Source organism: Sphaeramia orbicularis, chromosome 11 (genome assembly GCF_902148855.1).
Source record: "Sphaeramia orbicularis chromosome 11, fSphaOr1.1, whole genome shotgun sequence".
Taxonomy (NCBI): Eukaryota; Metazoa; Chordata; class Actinopteri; order Kurtiformes; family Apogonidae; genus Sphaeramia; species Sphaeramia orbicularis.
In genome coordinates this window covers 53,855,884-53,875,380 of record NC_043967.1, presented here as the reverse complement: position 1 = coordinate 53,875,380, position 19,497 = coordinate 53,855,884, and the positions used below count along the sequence as shown (strand labels likewise).

General features: G+C 35.2%; 1 protein-coding gene across 1 annotated transcript; it reads left to right on the top strand.

The window, feature by feature from the left end:
* Positions 1-95: 95 nt before the first annotated feature.
* On the top strand, positions 96-17,248 carry vps52 (VPS52 subunit of GARP complex). Its single transcript, XM_030146603.1, has 20 exons — positions 96-227; positions 869-950; positions 1,137-1,189; positions 2,064-2,139; positions 2,511-2,578; positions 2,936-3,111; positions 3,379-3,529; positions 4,427-4,527; positions 5,387-5,519; positions 5,605-5,662; positions 6,591-6,724; positions 8,498-8,653; positions 9,716-9,834; positions 9,918-10,041; positions 10,182-10,277; positions 11,849-11,956; positions 12,072-12,137; positions 13,019-13,130; positions 13,938-14,056; positions 16,074-17,248. The coding sequence occupies exons 1-20, from the start codon at positions 129-131 to the stop codon at positions 16,218-16,220; spliced, it is 2,178 nt and encodes a 725-aa protein (XP_030002463.1). The 5' UTR covers positions 96-128; the 3' UTR covers positions 16,221-17,248.
* The last annotated feature ends 2,249 nt before the right edge of the window (positions 17,249-19,497 follow it).

The window sequence follows — 19,497 nt, the reverse complement described above, 5'->3', positions numbered from 1 at the left end:
GTAATTTAAAGCCATACTAAATTTAGTTTTTTTGTTTTTGAATATAGAAAACTAATTTAATCTCCGAGACGGAAGAAACGGAACAAAATTGCACAGCTGTATTTTTTACGTTAGCTTAAATCGCCGCAATGGCGGAGGTGAATGGGTCTGCGGCTGTGGGAGCTGGCCTCGATGTAAACACAGTTGGAAACCCGACTGAAATAGCAATGGCTTATCTGCAGGACGAGGTGACTTTAACTCAGGGCTTTTTGAATCAGGGAATTCTGTGAAAAATAAATGTTTACGTTGTCAACGTTCCCCTGCGGTGCTGCATCCTGTTAATGAAATGATAAAATAGAACAGAGTAGACTTTACAGACACTGCCTTATCTGGAAACACTGACAGGACATACATGTAGCAGAGAAGCATTATTAGTTAAAAAAGCTAAAGCTAAATGAATGACAACTCTTGTTTTAGGGGTGATTTGTGATGCTTGTTTCCGGTTTAGCTTAGCTGTTAGCATCCTGTCAAACATAGGAGGTTATTTGGTGTTTTATTAATAAACAGAGCTGTAAACATTATTGTCGAAGCATTTAGCTGTTAAATCTGCTTTTCTGTTTATTTGATAAAAATGTCAAAACATACACTGTTTTTAAATCGTTGCTGTAGTGTAAGAGGTACAATACTCAGTGGGTTCATTTTTTACAATGGCTAATTGAGAAAAACAATTATCAGTATTTATTTGATCATTTAGTTGTTTGAATAAAGATGGCATTTTTGCAACTTGTAGTTTAATATAGACGAGAATTCTTCTGTTATGCAGTGCCTGGAAGTAAACTGCATTTCTCATAAGACTAAGATTTGTTTGGTTTTTTGTTTTTTTCCCCAGAAAACTGATGCAGACGTGGCAAACTTAAACTTAGGAGAGCTGGACCTCACCACAGATGAGTTTATCTTGGATGAAGTTGACAGTAAGACAGATTTATTCCTAATGTAATTAACGTTATGGAGAAACACAAATGATCCCTCCTTGTACATTACTGTTATTTGTATGTATGTATTTATTTTATTAGGAAAAGCAGGAGTACAATGATAGCCTTACTTCACTGTCTGTCTGTCTGTCTGTCTGTCTTTAATACATCCTGTTTCTGCTACAGTTCACATTCAGGCCAATCTGGAGGATGATCTGGTGAAGGAGGCACTGAAAACGGTGAGAAAAAAAGTTCCATTGTCATGAAATTCTTTGGTTCATGTCAACACACGTCTAATCAGATCATGTAGTATTTGTCAAACATAAAATCCTTTTCATGTAATGGATAATAAACTTTCATTGCTGTTTAACACAGCTGTTAAACAGCTTCTTCCCACAGGCAGTGAAAACTGTCAAACACTCAGTCTGAACACACCCCCACCTCCACCTATGTTAACTATATGTACACATGTACGTTTGTATATATACCTTTTTTTTTTTAACTTGAACTATATTATGCTTTATTTTTCTATATTTAATTCACCGTTCAACTAAAGGAAAAATGGCTTTTTTTTTTTTTTTTTTTTTTTTTTAGCAAAATTTATCCTTAACTGAACATAAAAACAAACTTTTTTCTATTCATCTTCATTGTATTGATTATTTTGGCTGATTTAGTTTATTTTGTTGCCAATATTGAATTATTTTTCCTTCATTTTTGTTCAGTTTGTGGCTTATTTTCTTCTTGTTTCTTATTATTTTGTTGATTTATTATTCATTTTTGTTCATTCTATTGATTACTTTGGCTTTTGTTGTTCCTTTTTTGCTTTTTTCCCCTTCATTTTACTCCATTTTTGCTTTTTTTTTTCCATTTTATTTATTATTTTGTACATTTTTAAAATTCACCGTGCTGCCTGGCTAAACAGCATTTTGCTCTTTCTAAACAATGACGATAAATCTGATTCTGACATTAAACATTGTATCTATTTTGATGTACAGTCTTGTTGCTTTGACGTGTCCACAGTCTCCACTGGTGTCCTCCTGTTATTTGTTGATGTAAACCACACCTGTGGTGGGTTGTTAAATGTACCGTACATTATGTGTGTATTGTTTTCAGGGTGTGGACCTCCGTCAATACTCCAAACAGGTGGAGGCAGAGCTGCAGAGGATCGAACAGGCCTCCATCAAAGACTGTATCCTCTAACTGATGTGAACTATGAAGCGCTCCCTGGACAGACTGAAACTAGCACTGCAATTTTGAAATGGTTCATTGTTTCATCTGTAGTTTGTTAAAACAGACTAAATATAAATATAGATGAATCTGTGGCTCACATAAACAGAGTCTAGAGTAGGAGGTCGAATTCTGGTCTTTTCTCAGACTGAGATGCTCAAAAATAACTACGGAATGTTTTGCTTAGTGTTGCCAAAAAAGCACAGGATCCTTAAACCTGCCAAAAGTCACTAAACTTCAGTTTCAGTTTTAGAGTTAAAGGCGTCATTTTTAATCGTGAGAGCTGAATATTTTCTTCATTCTGCTGTTTTTCCTGACTGATCGTTTTTTTAGATATTAAAGAAAGTCAAAACATTGCTCTTCTGCACAACCAGATCACAGCCTGTGACTCCATACTGGAGGTAAGACACAGAGAAGAAACAGAAGACTGTTTCTCTCTTACCTTGTTATTAAAAAAAACATGAATTCTTTAAAAAAAACAGAGGTAAAAATAGAATAAGAATAAATAGGTATTATAAAGAATAAACTATAATAGAATATCAAGTGTTGTATATTAATCTATTTACAGCAGCAGCGGTCGTACAATCAGTAATGGTTATGAGGTGAAAAATGGATCTAACAGCAGCAGATTTAACACTGATGATGTGAGCTAACGAAAAAAAACCTGCCTAAAAATAAGGATATTTAGGGCTTTTTGAATTTTTCGTGCTGAAATCTGTAAACGTGCATGGTCGTCCGTGTGTCCGTCTGTCCGTTAGCGTATGGAGGGCATGCTGAGCGGCTTCCAGAGCGACCTGTCGTCCATCAGCAGTGAGATCCAGACTCTGCAGCAGCAGTCAGTCAGTATGAACGTCCGGCTGAAGAACAGGCAGGCGGTCCGCAGTCAGCTGAGTCAGCTGGTGGATGAGCTGGTGGTGCCCGGCGCCATGATCTCGTAAGTCACATGGTTAAGTCAAAAGGTTTATGGGCTGTATTTTTAATTTCAGTGTTTTTTCGTATTGGACTGTCAGATAAAGTTTATTTTTGAATATTCAGGCTGGTACTTCAAAAAAAATCCAACAGATTCTGGAAGACATAGAACTAGACAAATCAGAACAAGTTAAAAAACAAGGATTTGTCACTTTCACATTAAATGAACCCATGAATCTGGTGTCCGACCAGGTGAGATGACTGTTTTTCTTTGGGTGGGTGTTTTGTGCAGAACCATCCTGGACAGTCCAGTGACGGAGCAGGAGTTCCTGGAGCAGCTGCACGAACTCAACAACAAGATCAACTTCGCCAAAGAGCTGAGCTTCAGGGAAACACTGGCCTGCTCCGACATCCAGGACATCGTGGACCGCCTCAAACTCAAGGTGACAAACAGGAGACGGTGCTCTGTCTGTATTAGAGGACGGTGACTTTTGTCTGTTTGACGATTCTTCTGTTCAGATAAACACATGCTCATGGTGATTTTATTTTCTGTTTTTGTTTATTTTGTTATTATTTTTGTCCCTTTTGTGCGAGAGGAACAAAGAGACCTTCATTAAGTTTATTGAAAGTAGATTAAAATAAATGGTGCAAAGTCAGCCCTTTATCACATTATCTCTAAATGAGTTTAATTCTGCAAATTAATGAAAAAATGTTTAATAAAACTTAAGATTAATGTCAACCACAGACATTAGAGAAATTACATCAGATAGATAGATAGATAGATAGATAGATAGATATAAGCAACAAAACAAGTAAAATGATGAAAATAAGGAACAAAATGGACATATGTTTGAACATCAGCAGCAGAATCATGAAAAATGAACAAAATGAGTAAAAGCATCACCACAACATTCAAGAAAATTAGCAAAAGTAAAAAACAAAAAAAAAGTAACACTGACCAAAAAACAAGATAAGTCAAATAGATTCTGTTGGGTTTCTGTAAATTGACTTAGAGTCTGGTTTTGACCAACTCTATATATAAAATGTCAAGAGATAACTTTTTTGTGATCTGGCGCTATATAAATAAAATTTGATTGATTGAGTGATTTAATTGGTTTTCCCCTGTAAGTCGCTTTGGAAAAAAGCGTCTGCCAAATGCGTAAACATAAACATAAATAGATAATTAAATGATTTCACACATCTTTATAGTTGTAGTGTGATCATTATGGGTTTCCATTTCTCCTTTTTTCCCCCAGTTTTAATATTTACCTTGTTCTTTTTAAAGAGTCAGTTTTCTGACTCTACTCTGTTCTCTAAATAAACTTTTTCCTTCCCTTCAGGCTGTGTCAAAGATCAGAGAGTTTATTCTGCAGAAGATCTACTCATTCAGGAAGCCCATGACCAACTACCAGATCCCACAGAACACGCTGCTGAAATACAGGTGACGACCGGATTCTTTACTTCAGAGATGTTTGGTTCCACGCTCAGACCAATCTGATCTAAACTGGATCAGACCAGTAAAATAACATAAAAACCTAGAAATAATGACAACTCCAAGCTTTTGTCTTTGTTTTAGTGCAAAAAACCCCACTAAATTATGACAGTATTTACATTTGCAAACTATCCAAACAAAAAAGATATGAATAACTGAAAAAAACTGAAATTTCTTTAGAAAAATTAGTGCAATTTTAACAATATTCTGCCTCAACTTATCATTTCTACATGTGTACTATGGATCAGATCTACAAAGACACTAAACACTGAGGAACAGGAAGAAAATGGATAAAATCATGCTTAATTTTCTTTAGACATTTCAGGTTGTTCATATTTGTTTAGGTTATTCACATTTTATTGTTACAGGATAGTTTGTAAACGTAAATATTTTCATAATTTTTTAATGTTATATTTTGGAGTAAAACAAAGACAAAAATTTGAAGTTGTTAATTCAAGATTTTATGCTTAATTCAAGATTTTTTGCTGAATTTGAGATTTTTTTTCCTTAATTGAAGATTTTTTGGGGCTTAATTCAATATTTTTCTGTTAAATTTTAGATTTTTTTTTGGCTTAATTCAAGATTTTTTTTTACTTAATTGAAGATTTTTTTTTTGCTTAATTCAATTCAAGACTATGGAATTTTTGCACTTGGCCGGATTGGAACCTTTGGTGGGCCGCATTTGGCCCCTGGGCCGCATGTTTGAGACCCCTGTCATAAAGTGTTTTGTGCAGATGTAACTAGTGTTCAGTTTCCGTCCTGAACTGTAAAATGTCAGATAAATGACACTCACGCTGGTCCTCTGCAGATTCTTCTATCAGTTCCTTTTGGCCAATGAGAGAACAGTCGCCAAGGAGATCAGAGACGAGTACGTGGACACCATGAGTAAGATTTACTACAGTTACTTCAAGTCCTACAGCGGTCGGCTGCTCAAAGTGCAGGTCAGTGGGTTCGTTTGGGCTGCTTCTCTTTTTTTTGTTCCGATATTCCAGGTTTTTCCTGAACGTGTGTTTGGTGTTTGTTCAGTACGAGGAGGTGGCGGACAAAGACGACCTGATGGGAGTGGAAGACACGGCAAAGAAAGATATCCTTTACTCATAGTGTTCATTTAACTGATTATTTTTGGCTGATTTTGTTCATTTTGTTGGCCGTTGAATTATTTTTCCTTCATTTTTGTTTATTTTGTTGCTTATTTTATTTGTTTTTCTGCATTTTTTTGGCTCTTTCATTACATTGTGTGTAAAGTGTCTTGGTTTAATGTGGAAAAAATATTACATTATGAAAATATTTACATTCTCAAACTGTCCTTTAACAATAAAATGTTAATAACCCAATCAAATATGAACAACCTGAAATGTCTAAAGAAAATTATTTGTAATTTTACCAATATTCTGCCTGTTACTAAATGTTTTGTGTATTTGATCCACTGTGATCTGTAAGTTGGGTTAATAATAATAATAATAATAGTAATACTACTACTACTACTACTAATAATAATAATAATAATAACATTATATTGTAGAAATTGTTCTTGTGTGTAATGCACATGTATAAATGATTAAACTGAGGTGTAATATTGTTAAAATTGCACTTATGTTTCTTAAGATATTTCAGTTTTTTTCAGGTTTATTCACATCTTTATTGTTTGGATAGTTTGTTAGTGTAAATATTTTCAGAATTTCTTTTTTTAACCCCAAAACAAAGAGAAAAAAATTTAGTTGTCATTATTTATAAGCACAATTTAATATGATTTTTTCCACATTAAACCCAGAAGAACATGCGGTTGACATTCCTGGTTTAAATCAGTGAGGTAGACAAAGTGTCGTGTTTTCTACCAGAGTTAAATAAAAAAACTAAATTAGATCATTGTTTTCTTGCTGTATGTGTGATGACTTTGTAAATGTGGAATTAGATGTAGAACGTGACTCACAGAACCACATGACACCAGAGAACATCCAGCAGGTTCTAGATGCTTCTCCTGATCAGGGACCTTCCTTGACTTCCAGCTCCAGGTTTCTTCTCCAAACCGTCTCTGAAAAGCAGGAACACCATCTTCACTCTGGGCCAGCGGGGGGCGATACTGAGCCCCGCAGAGCTGGAGGGTCCCATCCTGGTCCCTCATACGGCTCAGAGAGGAGACAGCAGGGTGAGACCGCCGAGAAAACACCACCCATCACCTGTTGAACACCTGTGGGGGGGATGGTCCTCAAACATCCAGGACATGTGGCACGAAAATCCATAAGACACAAGAAGACACTGACAAAGCACCAAGAGTAGATTAGAGTAGATTCGATAAAAGTTTATTGATCCTTTGGGCAGAACCCTCAGGAAATTGAGGTTCCAGTATCAGCACAAACACTGAATGTACACACAAGCAGGGATGTAACCATATGAAACTTTCATATCATGGTTATTATTATCACGGTATTGTTGAAATTGTGCTCGAAATGTTCAAAAAGTACTAATACACACACTGAAATAATTTAACCAAGGTGTATTTTGAAAAAAAAAACAAAACAAACAATAAACCTAAATAAATTAATAGGCAAAATGTACTTTCTGTTGCAGAAACATTCAAATATTAACATGTGAACATCAAACATACAATTGTGGATTAAACATGGAACCTCATGGCCACTGTTTGACCATTTTCCAGATCAAGTTTGAGTTGAAAGTGTGGTAATCAAACACGGTTATCATGATAATTAGAATTTAAACGGTAATACTAACTGTCGGGAATTTTACTGCGGTTTATCGTTATTCTGGTAACCGTTCCATCCCTACACACAAGAAATACCACAAGAAAATAACAAAACAATAACTATAAAAAAGAAAAACAGTAATGAGAAAAACAAGCAGTAGTACATTATGAAGAACTAGTAGAAACAAACTTTTCTCTTTTTTAGAGTACAAAAAAAGTAAAATTACATTTACATTTACATACTATCCTTTAAGGCTGTGTATTGGCAAGAATCTGGCAATATGATACGAATCACAATACTAGGATCACAATATGATATATCATGATACTGTTAAAGAGGCAATTTTTTGTTTGTTTTTTTTTTAAATGATTATTTCCTTGAAGAATTGAATTACATCAGAAATCTGCACAAATACTAAACACATTTTTATTTGATCCCAACAGGATCTAATGTTATATCACAAAATGTTCAAACTGAAATTCTGTTTTACAGACATTCCAGTTTCAGATCCTGGTCAAATGTTCATATTCTATTAGTTCAGAACTAACATCAGAACGGGATTTTTGTCCAATCCCAACAAAGGAACTAACATTATTTAATAAAAGAGTGTTAAAGAATAATAAATAAAATATAAAAAAAAAAACAAAAATGAACCTCCACAATGTCTGCATTTGAATAAATACCTAAAACTATCGATACAGTACTTTTTAATATTGATACAGTGCTGTGAAATGAAATATCACAATATATTGCAGAACCGATATTTTCTTACATCCCCAATAATGACAAGTTTTTCTCTTTGTTTTATTGCCAAAAAACCCATGAAATTCAGAAAATATTTCCATTTCCAAACTATCCAAACAAAAAAGGTGTTCATGACCTGAAGAAAATGACATTTTGGAGTTTGGAATTTGAAACTAAATTAGCATCATTTCTCCAGTATTATCTGGGAAACTCAAATGCACCTAAATTCAGTCACTTATTAGATTTTTTCCTCCGTTGTTTCCAGTCAGTCAGAACAGGACAAATTCTCTTCTGTAAAGACAACTTATATAAATATTAATAAACCGCAGTCAATCAAATGAACCGTCTAGAGCACTGATGTGTTGGTGTTGTGCTGTTTTTGGTATAAATCATTTCAAATGCTGTGTTTGAGTCATTGAACTGATCATGCTCCTGTTCTTGAACTGACCCCCGTCCTTTTTGTCCCTCCTCAGTATCCGTATGAGACGCTGTTTCGCAGTCAGCACTACGCTCTGTTGGACAACGGCTGCAGGGAGTTCCTCTTCCTGTCCGACTTCTTCATGGTCGCCGGAAACTCCGCCCTCGACCTCTTCAACAGCATCATGGGAAAAACGCTCAGCATGTTTCTGGTACGCAGCAGCTCCTGTTTGTTTCAGATGAAAGATTTAAACCAGGCTTTAGTCAGAGGTTTATCCTTCCACATCCTCCCACTGTGACCTGAAGTGGATCAGACCAGTAAAACAATAACAGAATAATGTATAAATAATGACAACTACAAACTTTCCTCATGTTTTAGAGTGAAAAAAGTAAAATTACGTGATGAAAATATTTACAGCTGCAAAATATCCTTTAAAAAATATGAATAACATGTAAAAAAACGTGAAAAAATGGAAATTTATTCAGAAAAATAAGTGCAATTTTAACAGTATTGTAATATTATATTATTGATAGATGATACTAATTGAACATGGTGGTGAGATACAGGGCCATTAGTCATATTTGTGTTGTTGTTGTTTGTTGCACTTATTTGACGTACAGTTTTATTATTAGATTAGATTAGATTAGATTAGATTAGATTAGATTAGACTTTATTGATTCCACAACAGGGAAATTTATGGAAGAGGATTAGGGCCACTGGAAAAAAAATTAAATTAAGGTCCAATATATTTTTTTATTATTATTATTCTGAGGAAAAAGTCAGAATTCAGACTTCTTTTTCTCAGAATTCTGACTTTAATCTCAGAACAATAATTAAAAATATATATATATTTAGAACAGTCAGAATTCTGAGAAAAAAGTCATAATTCAGACTATTTTTTCTCAGAATACTGACTTTTTTTCTCACAATAATAATAAAAAAAGTATACATTGGACCTTAATTTTTTTTTTTCCAGTGGCCCGAATCTTCTTCCGTAGAAATTCAGTGGCCAAGGCAGTAACAGAATAAAATCTAAGAAAAACTGCACAGCATAAAAATAGTGCAAAAAAACAATATAATAATAATAATAATAATAGTAATAAAACTATACTAACTATAGATGTATTTACAACAGAGCGAACTGCAGAATCACAGACACAGACAGGACAGGGTTAAACTGTGGCTGGAACAGTGTGAACCTGAAGGAGCCTTTTACTGTTTAAACTGGTCCTGTCTCTACCTCTAACTGGTTTTTACTGGTGTGTTTGTGCAGAAGAGCATGTCCACGTATGTGTCCGACTGTTACGACAGCATCGCCGTCTTCCTGTGCATCCACATCATCCTGCGCTTCAGAGCCATCACAGCCAAGAGGAACATCCCAGCGCTCGACAAGTTGGTTTTATACTGGTTTAGCAAACAGAACCGTCCTGAAACTCCATCAGACCCAGTCTGAAGGCGGTTTGTGTGTGTTCCAGGTACTGGGAGGCCGTGTTGGAGCTGCTGTGGCCCCGGTTCGAGCTCATCCTGGAGATGAACATCCACAGCATCCGGAACACAGACCCTCAGAAACTGGGAGTCCTGGACACCAGACCACACTATGTAAGAGACCGGACTGGTCAGACCAGGTCAGACTGGTCAGACTGGTCAGACCGGTCAGACCGGTCAGACTGGTCAGACTGGTCAGACCATGCAGGAGCCGTACAGTAAACGTGCTGACCCTCGTCCTCGTGTCGTTTCAGATCACTCGTCGATACGCTGAGTTCTCGTCGGCCATCGTCAGCATCAACCAGACGTTTCCTAACGAGAGGACCAACGCTCTGCTGGGGCAGCTGCAGGTAACGCAGAGGTCAAAGGTCAAACAGAGGAGGAAGTCGACACTGAATCCTTTGGTCTTTCAGTGGAATACAACACATGTTCAGTATACAGCAGGGGCGTCCAAACCTGGTCCTCGAGGGCTGGTATCCTGCAGCACACCTGGTTTAATTAATGATCAGCTCATCATGTTCTGCAGAAACCTGATAATGATGTACTGGCTTCCAGGTGGGATGGAAGAGGGACATATCTAAAACATACAGGAAACCGGCCCCCAGGGACCAGATTTGGACGCCCCTGGTACACAGTAATATAAAAACTACCGTTTCATAAAATCTGTCAAAGTTAAGTTAAAAATTTAAGTGTCATGATGTCAGTAACATGTTTTTGAGGAATACCTGGAATATGAAATAAAAACAACTTTTCATTACAAACATTTTATAATAAATAGATAGATACTAAATAAAACTAGTTAAAACAGCCTGACCGGGTCATTTTAACCCACTTGTGCATCTGAGGGTTAAATGATGTCGCAGCAGAAAAACACAGCACACTTTTGTACAACTTCATTTGTTTTGTTCTTTGCTGGTTTGATGGAACTCTGACACGTTTCTATAGTTGAACATGTGATGAACTTTCCTTCTGTGTTTGTGTTTTATTCTGTCTTTTCTTTCAAGGTGGGTGGGAAGGGATAATAGTTTATTATAGTTCATTCATAGAAGCCATTTAGGTTAGATTAAAATTGTTGCTCAGGATTAGGGCTGTGTATCGGCAAGAATCTGGTGATACGATACAAATCACAACACTAGGATCACAATATGATATATTACGATATATCAAGGTACTGTTAAAAAGGCAGTTTTTTTGTTTGTTTCTTTTTTAAATGATTATTTTCTTGAAGAATTGAATTACACAAGTAATATGCACAAGTACTAAACACATTTTTATTTGATCCCAACAGGATCTAATGTTCTATCACCAAATGTTCAAACTGTGTTCAAACTGAAATTCTGTTTTACAGACATCACAGTTTCAGATCCTGTTCAGATGTTCAGATTCTATTAGTTCACAACTAACATCAGAACAGTATTTTTGTGCAATACCAACAAAGGAGCTAATATTATTTAATAAAAGAACGTTAAATAATAATGAAGAAAATATAAACGATAAAGAAAATCAAAAAACAGAAATGAGCCTCCAAAATATCTGCATTTGAATAAATACCTAAAAATATCCATACAGTACTTTTTAATATCGTTACAGTATTGTGAAATGAAATATTGCGATATATTCCAGAACTGATATTTTCTTACACCCCGACTCAGGATACATTGTATAAAGACAGTTGTCTACTACCTTCAACTAGAACCCTTGATAAAATTGTAAATGTTAGATATTACTGTGTGTGAATGAAAATCCAATAAAAAGATTTATAAAAAAAAAAAGAAAGAATATATGATGAACAAGGTCTAACTGATTCTATACATCAAGTATCTTTGAGTACTGAGAAAAGCGCTATGTAAAACCAATGTATTATTATTATTATTATTATTATTATTATTAATACATGTCCATGTTGTGTTGGTTTGTGCAGGTGGAGGTGGAAAACTTCGTGCTGAAGATGGCGGCGGAGTTCCCGTCCAGGAGAGACCAGCTCATCTTCCTCATCAACAACTACGACATGATGCTCAGCGTCCTCATGGTGAGGGGGTGAAAGGTCAAACCTGAACTTTAGCCCGGGATTAAAACTACGACAAACACAAAACAAAAGAAGTGCTCATCTTGTTATTGTTGTTGTTGTTTGGCTGTTTGTCCAGGAGAGGGCAGCAGACGACAGTAAAGAGGTGGAAGGTTTCCAACAGCTGCTTCTGGCCAGGACACAGGTAGGAACAGGTGCATTATGGGACACAGGTAGGAACAGGTGCATTATGGGACACAGGTAGGAACAGGTGCATTATGGGACACAGAGGGACCGTTACAGGACTTGAACAGACATTGACAGTCCACTCTGACACTACTGTGGCTTCACTAACTCATATGAACCCCCCCTCAGAGACCCCGTATAATCAACAAAACCAGGTTTAATGTCGACACTATGGAAATCTGCATGATCAGTGAGTTAAATACAAGAAAATACATGATTTACTCTGAACAATGAAAACACAGAGGATGATATTGGAATAAATAACTGTGGAAAAGTTAAATGAGGAGAAAAAATCAATTGGAATTCATCGCAGAAATAGTTCAAGAAAGAGTTTAGAAATAATAGAGACTGAGAGAACCTGAACCTGATTCTGCTCCTCCTCCTCTTCTTTTTCTTCTTCTTTTCTTTTTTCTTCTTTTTCTTCTTCATTTTCTTCTTTTTCTTCTTCATTTTCTTCTTTTTCTTCTTCTTTTTCTTCTTCATTTTCTTCTTATTCCTCTTCATTTTCTTTTCTTTTTTCTTCTTTTTCTTCATTTTCTTCCTTTCTTCTTTTTCTTCTTCTTTTCTTCATCTCCTCTTCTTCCTCTTTCTCTTCTTTTTACTCTTCTTCCTCCTCCTCCACTTCTTATTCCTGTTCTTCTTCTTCATCTTCTCCCTCCTCCTCCTCTTCCTCCAACTCCTGCTCTTCTTCTTCTCCTCCTCCTCTTCTCCTTCTTCCACCTCCTCCTCTTCTTCCTCTTCTTCCTCTTCTTCTCCTTCCTCCTCCTCTTCTTCCTCCTCCTCCTCTTCTTCCTGTTCTTCTCCTTCCTCCTCCTCTTCTTCCTCCTCTTCCTCCTTCAGGAGTTCATCGAGGAGATCCTGTCTCCTCCGTTCGGGGGGATGATAGCGTTTGTGAAGGAGGCCGAGGCTCTGATGGAGAAAGGGCAGCTGGACCGACTGAAGAACGAGGAGGGTGAGACGGACACAAACGGAAACTTTCATCCAAATCCATCCAGAACTTTTAGAGTTCTCTTAAAACATAAGCTCCTCGGTGGTAAAAGAGAAATGGGATAAAACGGTTCAAATACAACCAGTAGATAGACAGAGCTAAGGTTCTTTCTTTCTTTCTTTCTTTCTTTCTTACATTCTCTCTCTTTCTGTCTTTTTCTTTCTGTCTTTCTCTTTCTTACTTTCATTCTCTTTCTTTCTGTCTTTTTCTTTCTTACTTTCATTCTCTGTCTTTCATTCTCTCTGTCTTTCTTTCTCTTTCTTTCTGTCTTTCCTTTCTCTTTCTTTCTTCCTTTCTTTCTTTCTTTCTCCCTTTTTTCTTTCTTTCCCTCTTTCTTTCTTTCTTCCTTCCTTTCTCAATCTCTAACTGTTCCATTGTAGTGCAGCTTCACAGTAAAAATAGAATATCAGAATAAACAATAGAACACCAGAGCAAACACACAATACAGAATACATTAGAAATTTAAAAAAAAAAAAAACAGAAATGGTTAAAAAGTCAAATGGAGTTTTTCTTTAGGGAACAGGTTCATAAAAACATTAAAGTTCATGGTGTAAATATGTTTATTTCTGTGTTTTTACCATCAGACAGAGGTGAGTTGATTCTACAGATTAAACAGGTTAAAGTCACACCGGTGTTCAGATTCAGTGTAAATGGGCGTGTCTTTAACGGACCAATCAGACCACAGAACATCAAACATCTCCATCTGTTCGGTTCCACGTCAGCTCAGACTGATCAGACGCTTTAATCTGACTTTCCCGTCCTTCTCTGCAGCTCGGATCACTCAGCTGGTTCGTGGTTTTTCCGGAACATGGAAGCAGTCGGTGGAGTCGATGAGTCAGGACGTCATGAGGTCTTTCACCAACTTTAAGAACGGGACCAGCATCATCCAGGTACCAGAGGATCCCCAGAACCCTAACCCTAACCCCACCCTCTGTACCACAGCTGACCCCGCCCACTGTTACTGCAGCTGTTTTTTAACCCTCTGGTGTCCTGTCCACAGACATGCACATAATCTGCACAGCGCCGTGATGATGCCACAACTGTTTTCATGTTTTGTTTTGTTTTTGTATTTCATCAACTTGAGCCATAAAAAAACATACCAAATACTCAATACAGGTCACATTTTTAACCCTTTAAATGCCATGTTTTTTGATACAAAAAACACAAAAACCTTTGGGTTTTTTTCTTGCAATATCCTACATATAAATTGTCTTAGTTATGTTTTTATTTTTTCATCCTGTCATGTCAGTTTTTGTTCCTTTAACCCAGTGTTTTTCAAACTGTGGGGATGGCCCCTCGGGGGGGGTGTGAAGGCTTGCCAGGGGGGTCATGGGATCTCCTCTGCATGTTTTTTTTTTCTCTTCAGGTTAGCACATGTAGCAGGTGGAACTAATGTTTTAGTGTTGGAGCACCCTGGACTCATTTTAGGGACGTACAACAAACAAATCTACTGCCATGGTGATCTGCCACTAGACTAGACAAAGAGTTTAGGTTTGGACAATGGACAAGGATTTGACTGGAAAAGGAAAATGTGCAATGTTTCTGTTTTTGAACAGTTTGTACTGATTGGACTTTAATGTTCTGAGGTGTTCAATGTAAAATGGCTCATAGCAGCCACTGATATTGTCAGAATTTTCATCTTTGTTACCAAATTTTGTTTGTTGTTCTAAAAAAAAGTTACTTTATTTTCATAGTTGTACGATAATTGCACATTTCCTATTTTTATTTGGACAAATCTTGTCTCATGGAGCAGTCTTGTTGAGTTTATTTGTATCGTTCAAGCAAAAAAATCAAACTTATTTTAAATTTGAACAATAAATTATTCATGGAAAAGCAAAAAGTATTGTTACAATACTGATGTTTCTTTCAGTAAAAGTTATAATTGTGCCACTGTTGCACTGTTGTTGGGGTTGAGGGGGCCCTGGAGATTTTTTGTCCTCCAAAAGGGGGGCCCCACAGAAAAAGACTGAGAACCACTGCTTTAACCCTTTGGTATCAGACCAGTCTTTCCTATTCACTGAAAGCGCATATTCTGCACAGAGGGGTAGTAATGTCACAATTTTTTAACATTTACAGTTTACTTTTTAACCTTTTTTTGTATTTCATCAACTTGAGCCATAAACAAAAATACCAAATACTCAATAGTTGTCATATTTTTAACTCTTTAAATGCCATAAACCATATTTTTAATGCAAAAAACACAAAAAAAATTAGTTTTTTTTCCAATATTTTTTCTACAAATAAATTGTATTTTTTTTATTTATTTTATTTTTTCCTCCTGTCATATGTCAATGATTAACACCAACATTGGTTCATGTTCAGGATTATTTTTGGTTCAAGATCAAATGTTAAATATGTCAGTGTGTATTTTGTACTCATTTGGTTGAAGGGTGTTAGTGTAGGAATTTAACACTGTTTATTATGGGATGATTTCAGATAGATAGATACATTTACTTTCTTAATCCCCTAGGGGAAATTCAAAATACAAAATACAGTCACCGCTCCACAAAAACAGTCATACTACATCAACAGTAAATAAATGCGGTGTATAAGTAGCTAAGAATAAGTTAAATTAAAAAGAAAGTAGAATTAAAAGTGGATGGATTAGAATTTTAAAAATCAATTTACCACCAGTGTTTCTTGTCATTTTGTTGTCTTATGAATGATGAATTAAAGGTTTTTGTTTTTTTTTAAATTATTATTATTTAATTATTATTATTATTTTATTTATTAATTTTATTTTTTTATTTATTTTTATTTATTTTTATTTTATTTTTTATTATTTTTTAAATTTATTTATTTTTTTATGAATGAATTAAAGGTTGAATGAACATTTCTTCGTGGGTTAAAGGCTGGATTCCAGGTCCATTAATCTGAGCGTTCTTTTCCCTCTGCGTGGTCTTGCAGGGCGCTCTGACCCAGCTCATCCAGTACTACCACGGCTTCCACAAGGTCCTGAACCAGCCCACGTTCCGCAGCCTGGCCGTCCGCTCCGAACTCATCAACCTGCATCACCTCATGGTGGAGGTGAAGAAACACAAACCCAACTTCTAACCTGCCCACGTCCACCTGGAGCCAACCTGAGGAGCCGCACAAAACACCAGGTGAACCAGAAACACCAGAAACTGAATCACAAACATAAACTGTTCAACATCAGAGTCCGTCTGAAAAAACACACGTTTGGGTCTGGATCAGAGATGGGAGTCTGGATCTGTCTGAATCTGACACATCGGATCCGTCCCATGTTCCCGTGTTCATGTTCTTTTGATTTCCTTTTTGCAAAACTGAAAGGGCCACACTAATAAAAGAGTAAAAACAAAGAGAGTCAAACCACACTTTACACTGAGCCTGTGCATGAATTATAATGTAAACAGTAGAATCTGATTATAAGAAACCAGATCAAATCATGAAATATTTTGTTTAAAACATCCCTTTTCCCCTGTTTTGATATAGTACTCTTTGAATTTACTCTGAGCTTTAATGAAAATATACATAATCAGTGAATAAAATATAGGAAAATACATGATTAATAGTGAAAAATACAAAATGCAGAGGATGGTATTAAAATAAATGGTGATAAATTAATCAGAAAAAGGCTAGATGTAGAGAAAATGTAATGTTGAAGTCCCTACAAAAGTAATTTAAACAAATGATGAAATAATCCTGGGTATTATCCAGTTCAGACACCGTTTCAATAAAATGGGACTATTTTCAGCGGTGGATGAATCCACATTTCAGGCCGTAGTGAGAAACAGCTGCTTTTACATGTGAGTTTGTTCTGTTTATTTGAAAAAAAGGTGGAAAAACAGAAGGAGTTGTTGTAAATATCAGTTATTCATGCTACAGTCACAAGAAAACTGAAAGTATTCACATTTAAGATGCAGGAATCAGAAAGTGAAGAGTTTTTTTTTTTTCTATAAACAGACTCGAGGATTAATCGATGAAGAAAATGTGCGGACGGTTAAAGTTCGCAGCTCGAGTTGTGACGTCGCTTTGTGCCTTGTTCAGTTTCAGTGTGTTTTATTTATGAGAATCCTTGTGTAAATGTAAGTTTAACAATAAATGACAACACAATGACGATATGTCTGAGCTTTACTTGGATTTTTATTGGATTTTACATTGAAGTCATTACACAACAAACAGTAATAATTTAATCACAGGTTAATACATTTACAGATGTTTACATTTTCAGATCAATCTCCTCTGTTTTCAGGTGACAATGAAAGTTTATAGATTCCTGACGTTCCACTTGTTTTACACTTTTCTGTTTTAAACCTCAGGTTTTGTTCCTGTAACTCTTCGGTGTCAGACCAGTTCTTCCTCTTCACTGAAAGTGCATAATCTGCACAGAGGGGTAGTAATGTCAGTTTTTTTACATTTACAGTTTACTTTTTTTTTTTTACATTTTTTTTGTATTCCATCAACTTGAACCATGAACAAAAATACCAGATACTCCATAATTGTCATACTTTTAAAAATATGACAATTATGGAGTATTTGGTATTTTTATTTATGGCTCAAGTTGATGAAATTAAAAAAAAAAAATATATATATATATAGATATATATATATATATATATTTTATTAAATAAATGTAAAATGTCAATGTTAAAAAACTGTGACATGACTACCCCTCTGTGCAGATTATGCGCTTTCAGTGATTAGGAAGAACTGGCCTGACACCGAAGAGTTAAAGGAACAAAACCTGACATGACAGGATGACAAAATAAAAAGCTAACACAATTTTTATGTAGAATATTGAAAAAAAACAAACTTTTTTGTGTTTTGTGCATTAAAAATGTGGTTTATGGTATTTAATGAGTTAACCCTTTAAATGCCATAAACCATATTTTTAATGCACAAAACACAAATAATGTTTGTTTTTGTTTTTTTTTCAATATTCTACATAAAAATTGCATTAAGTGATTTTTTTATGTTTTCATCTTGTCATGCGTCAATGATTAACACCAACACTGGTTCATATACATTATTATTTTTGGTTCTAGGTCAAATGTTAAATGCTAAAATGTCTCTGTGCATGTTTTACTCACTTGGTCGAAGGGTGTTAGTGTAGGAATTTAACATTCTGTACAATGGGATGATTTTAGTGGATGGATCAGAATTTTAAAAATCATGCCAAATTGAACAACTTTTGAAAAATAATGACTTTTGATAACATGAAGTGCGAAGTGTGCATAACATGCTCACCTGTATACCAGAAGGTTCATAAAAACAAAGCATCACAACAAACGTCACTGATAATTCCATGTATTTTTTTTCACTCTGTGTTACATTTTCATCTGTAAAATGTCTAAAAGATGCTACGAGTCTTATATGAGTTTTATATGAATAATTAAACAAAGCTGATTTTAGTTTCTGATCAGAAAAGATGTCTAAAGTCTTAATAGATCAACAAAGACACAGTTAAACTCTTGTATTAAATGTTGTAAAATGCAGATCTGTGACGTTATGAGTGAAATATGAAGTCATTTATAGATCCTCTACATTCTGCAGAGAGAAATATCCAGAAAAGCCATAAAAACGGTAACCACAACTATAAACGATGTGTATATGGTGAGTTCAATGTCATTTAAGGGTCAGAGAATATCAGAGTAATTTAATAATAATAATAATAATAATAATAATTCATGCTTCTGGAATACAAACCAAATAATACTTGCTTTTCTGTTCATTCTTAAACATTTTGGACTCATTATCAACATTATTTATTACTTCAACAAAAGAAAATGAACCAAACTTGCATTTTTTGTTGCGACTGCTCTTACATTAGACGTTCTGAAAACTGTGACCCCGGCGTTTAAGAGAGATATGATATAAAATATGATGAAATGATCCAGGAGAAAAAGAAATAAAAACACAAAACAAGAAACGAGGAGCTACACACGTGCGTCGTTTTTAACGAGCTGAAAATGTTTTAGAGGCTTTAAAATGTAAAATAAAATTGATTTGTTAGATTTGTTATATCTGCATTCGTAAAGGCGGCTAATGAACTATGGAAGAAGATGAGGGCCACTGAAAAAACATTAAAAAGAAGGTCCAATACATGTATTTTTTTATTATTCTTAGAAAAAAGTCAGAATTCTGACTTTAATCTTGGAATTCTAACTTTGATCTCGTGAGTCTGTTTTAAAATTAAATTATTATTGTTCCAAGATTAAAGTTAGAATTCTGAGATTAAAGTCTGAATTCTGACTTTTTTCTCACAATTCTGTTTTATTTTTGTTTTATTATTGTTCCGAGATTTAAGTCTGAATTCTGACTTTTTTCTCAGAATTCTGACTTTAATCTCTGAATTCTGACTGTTTTATTT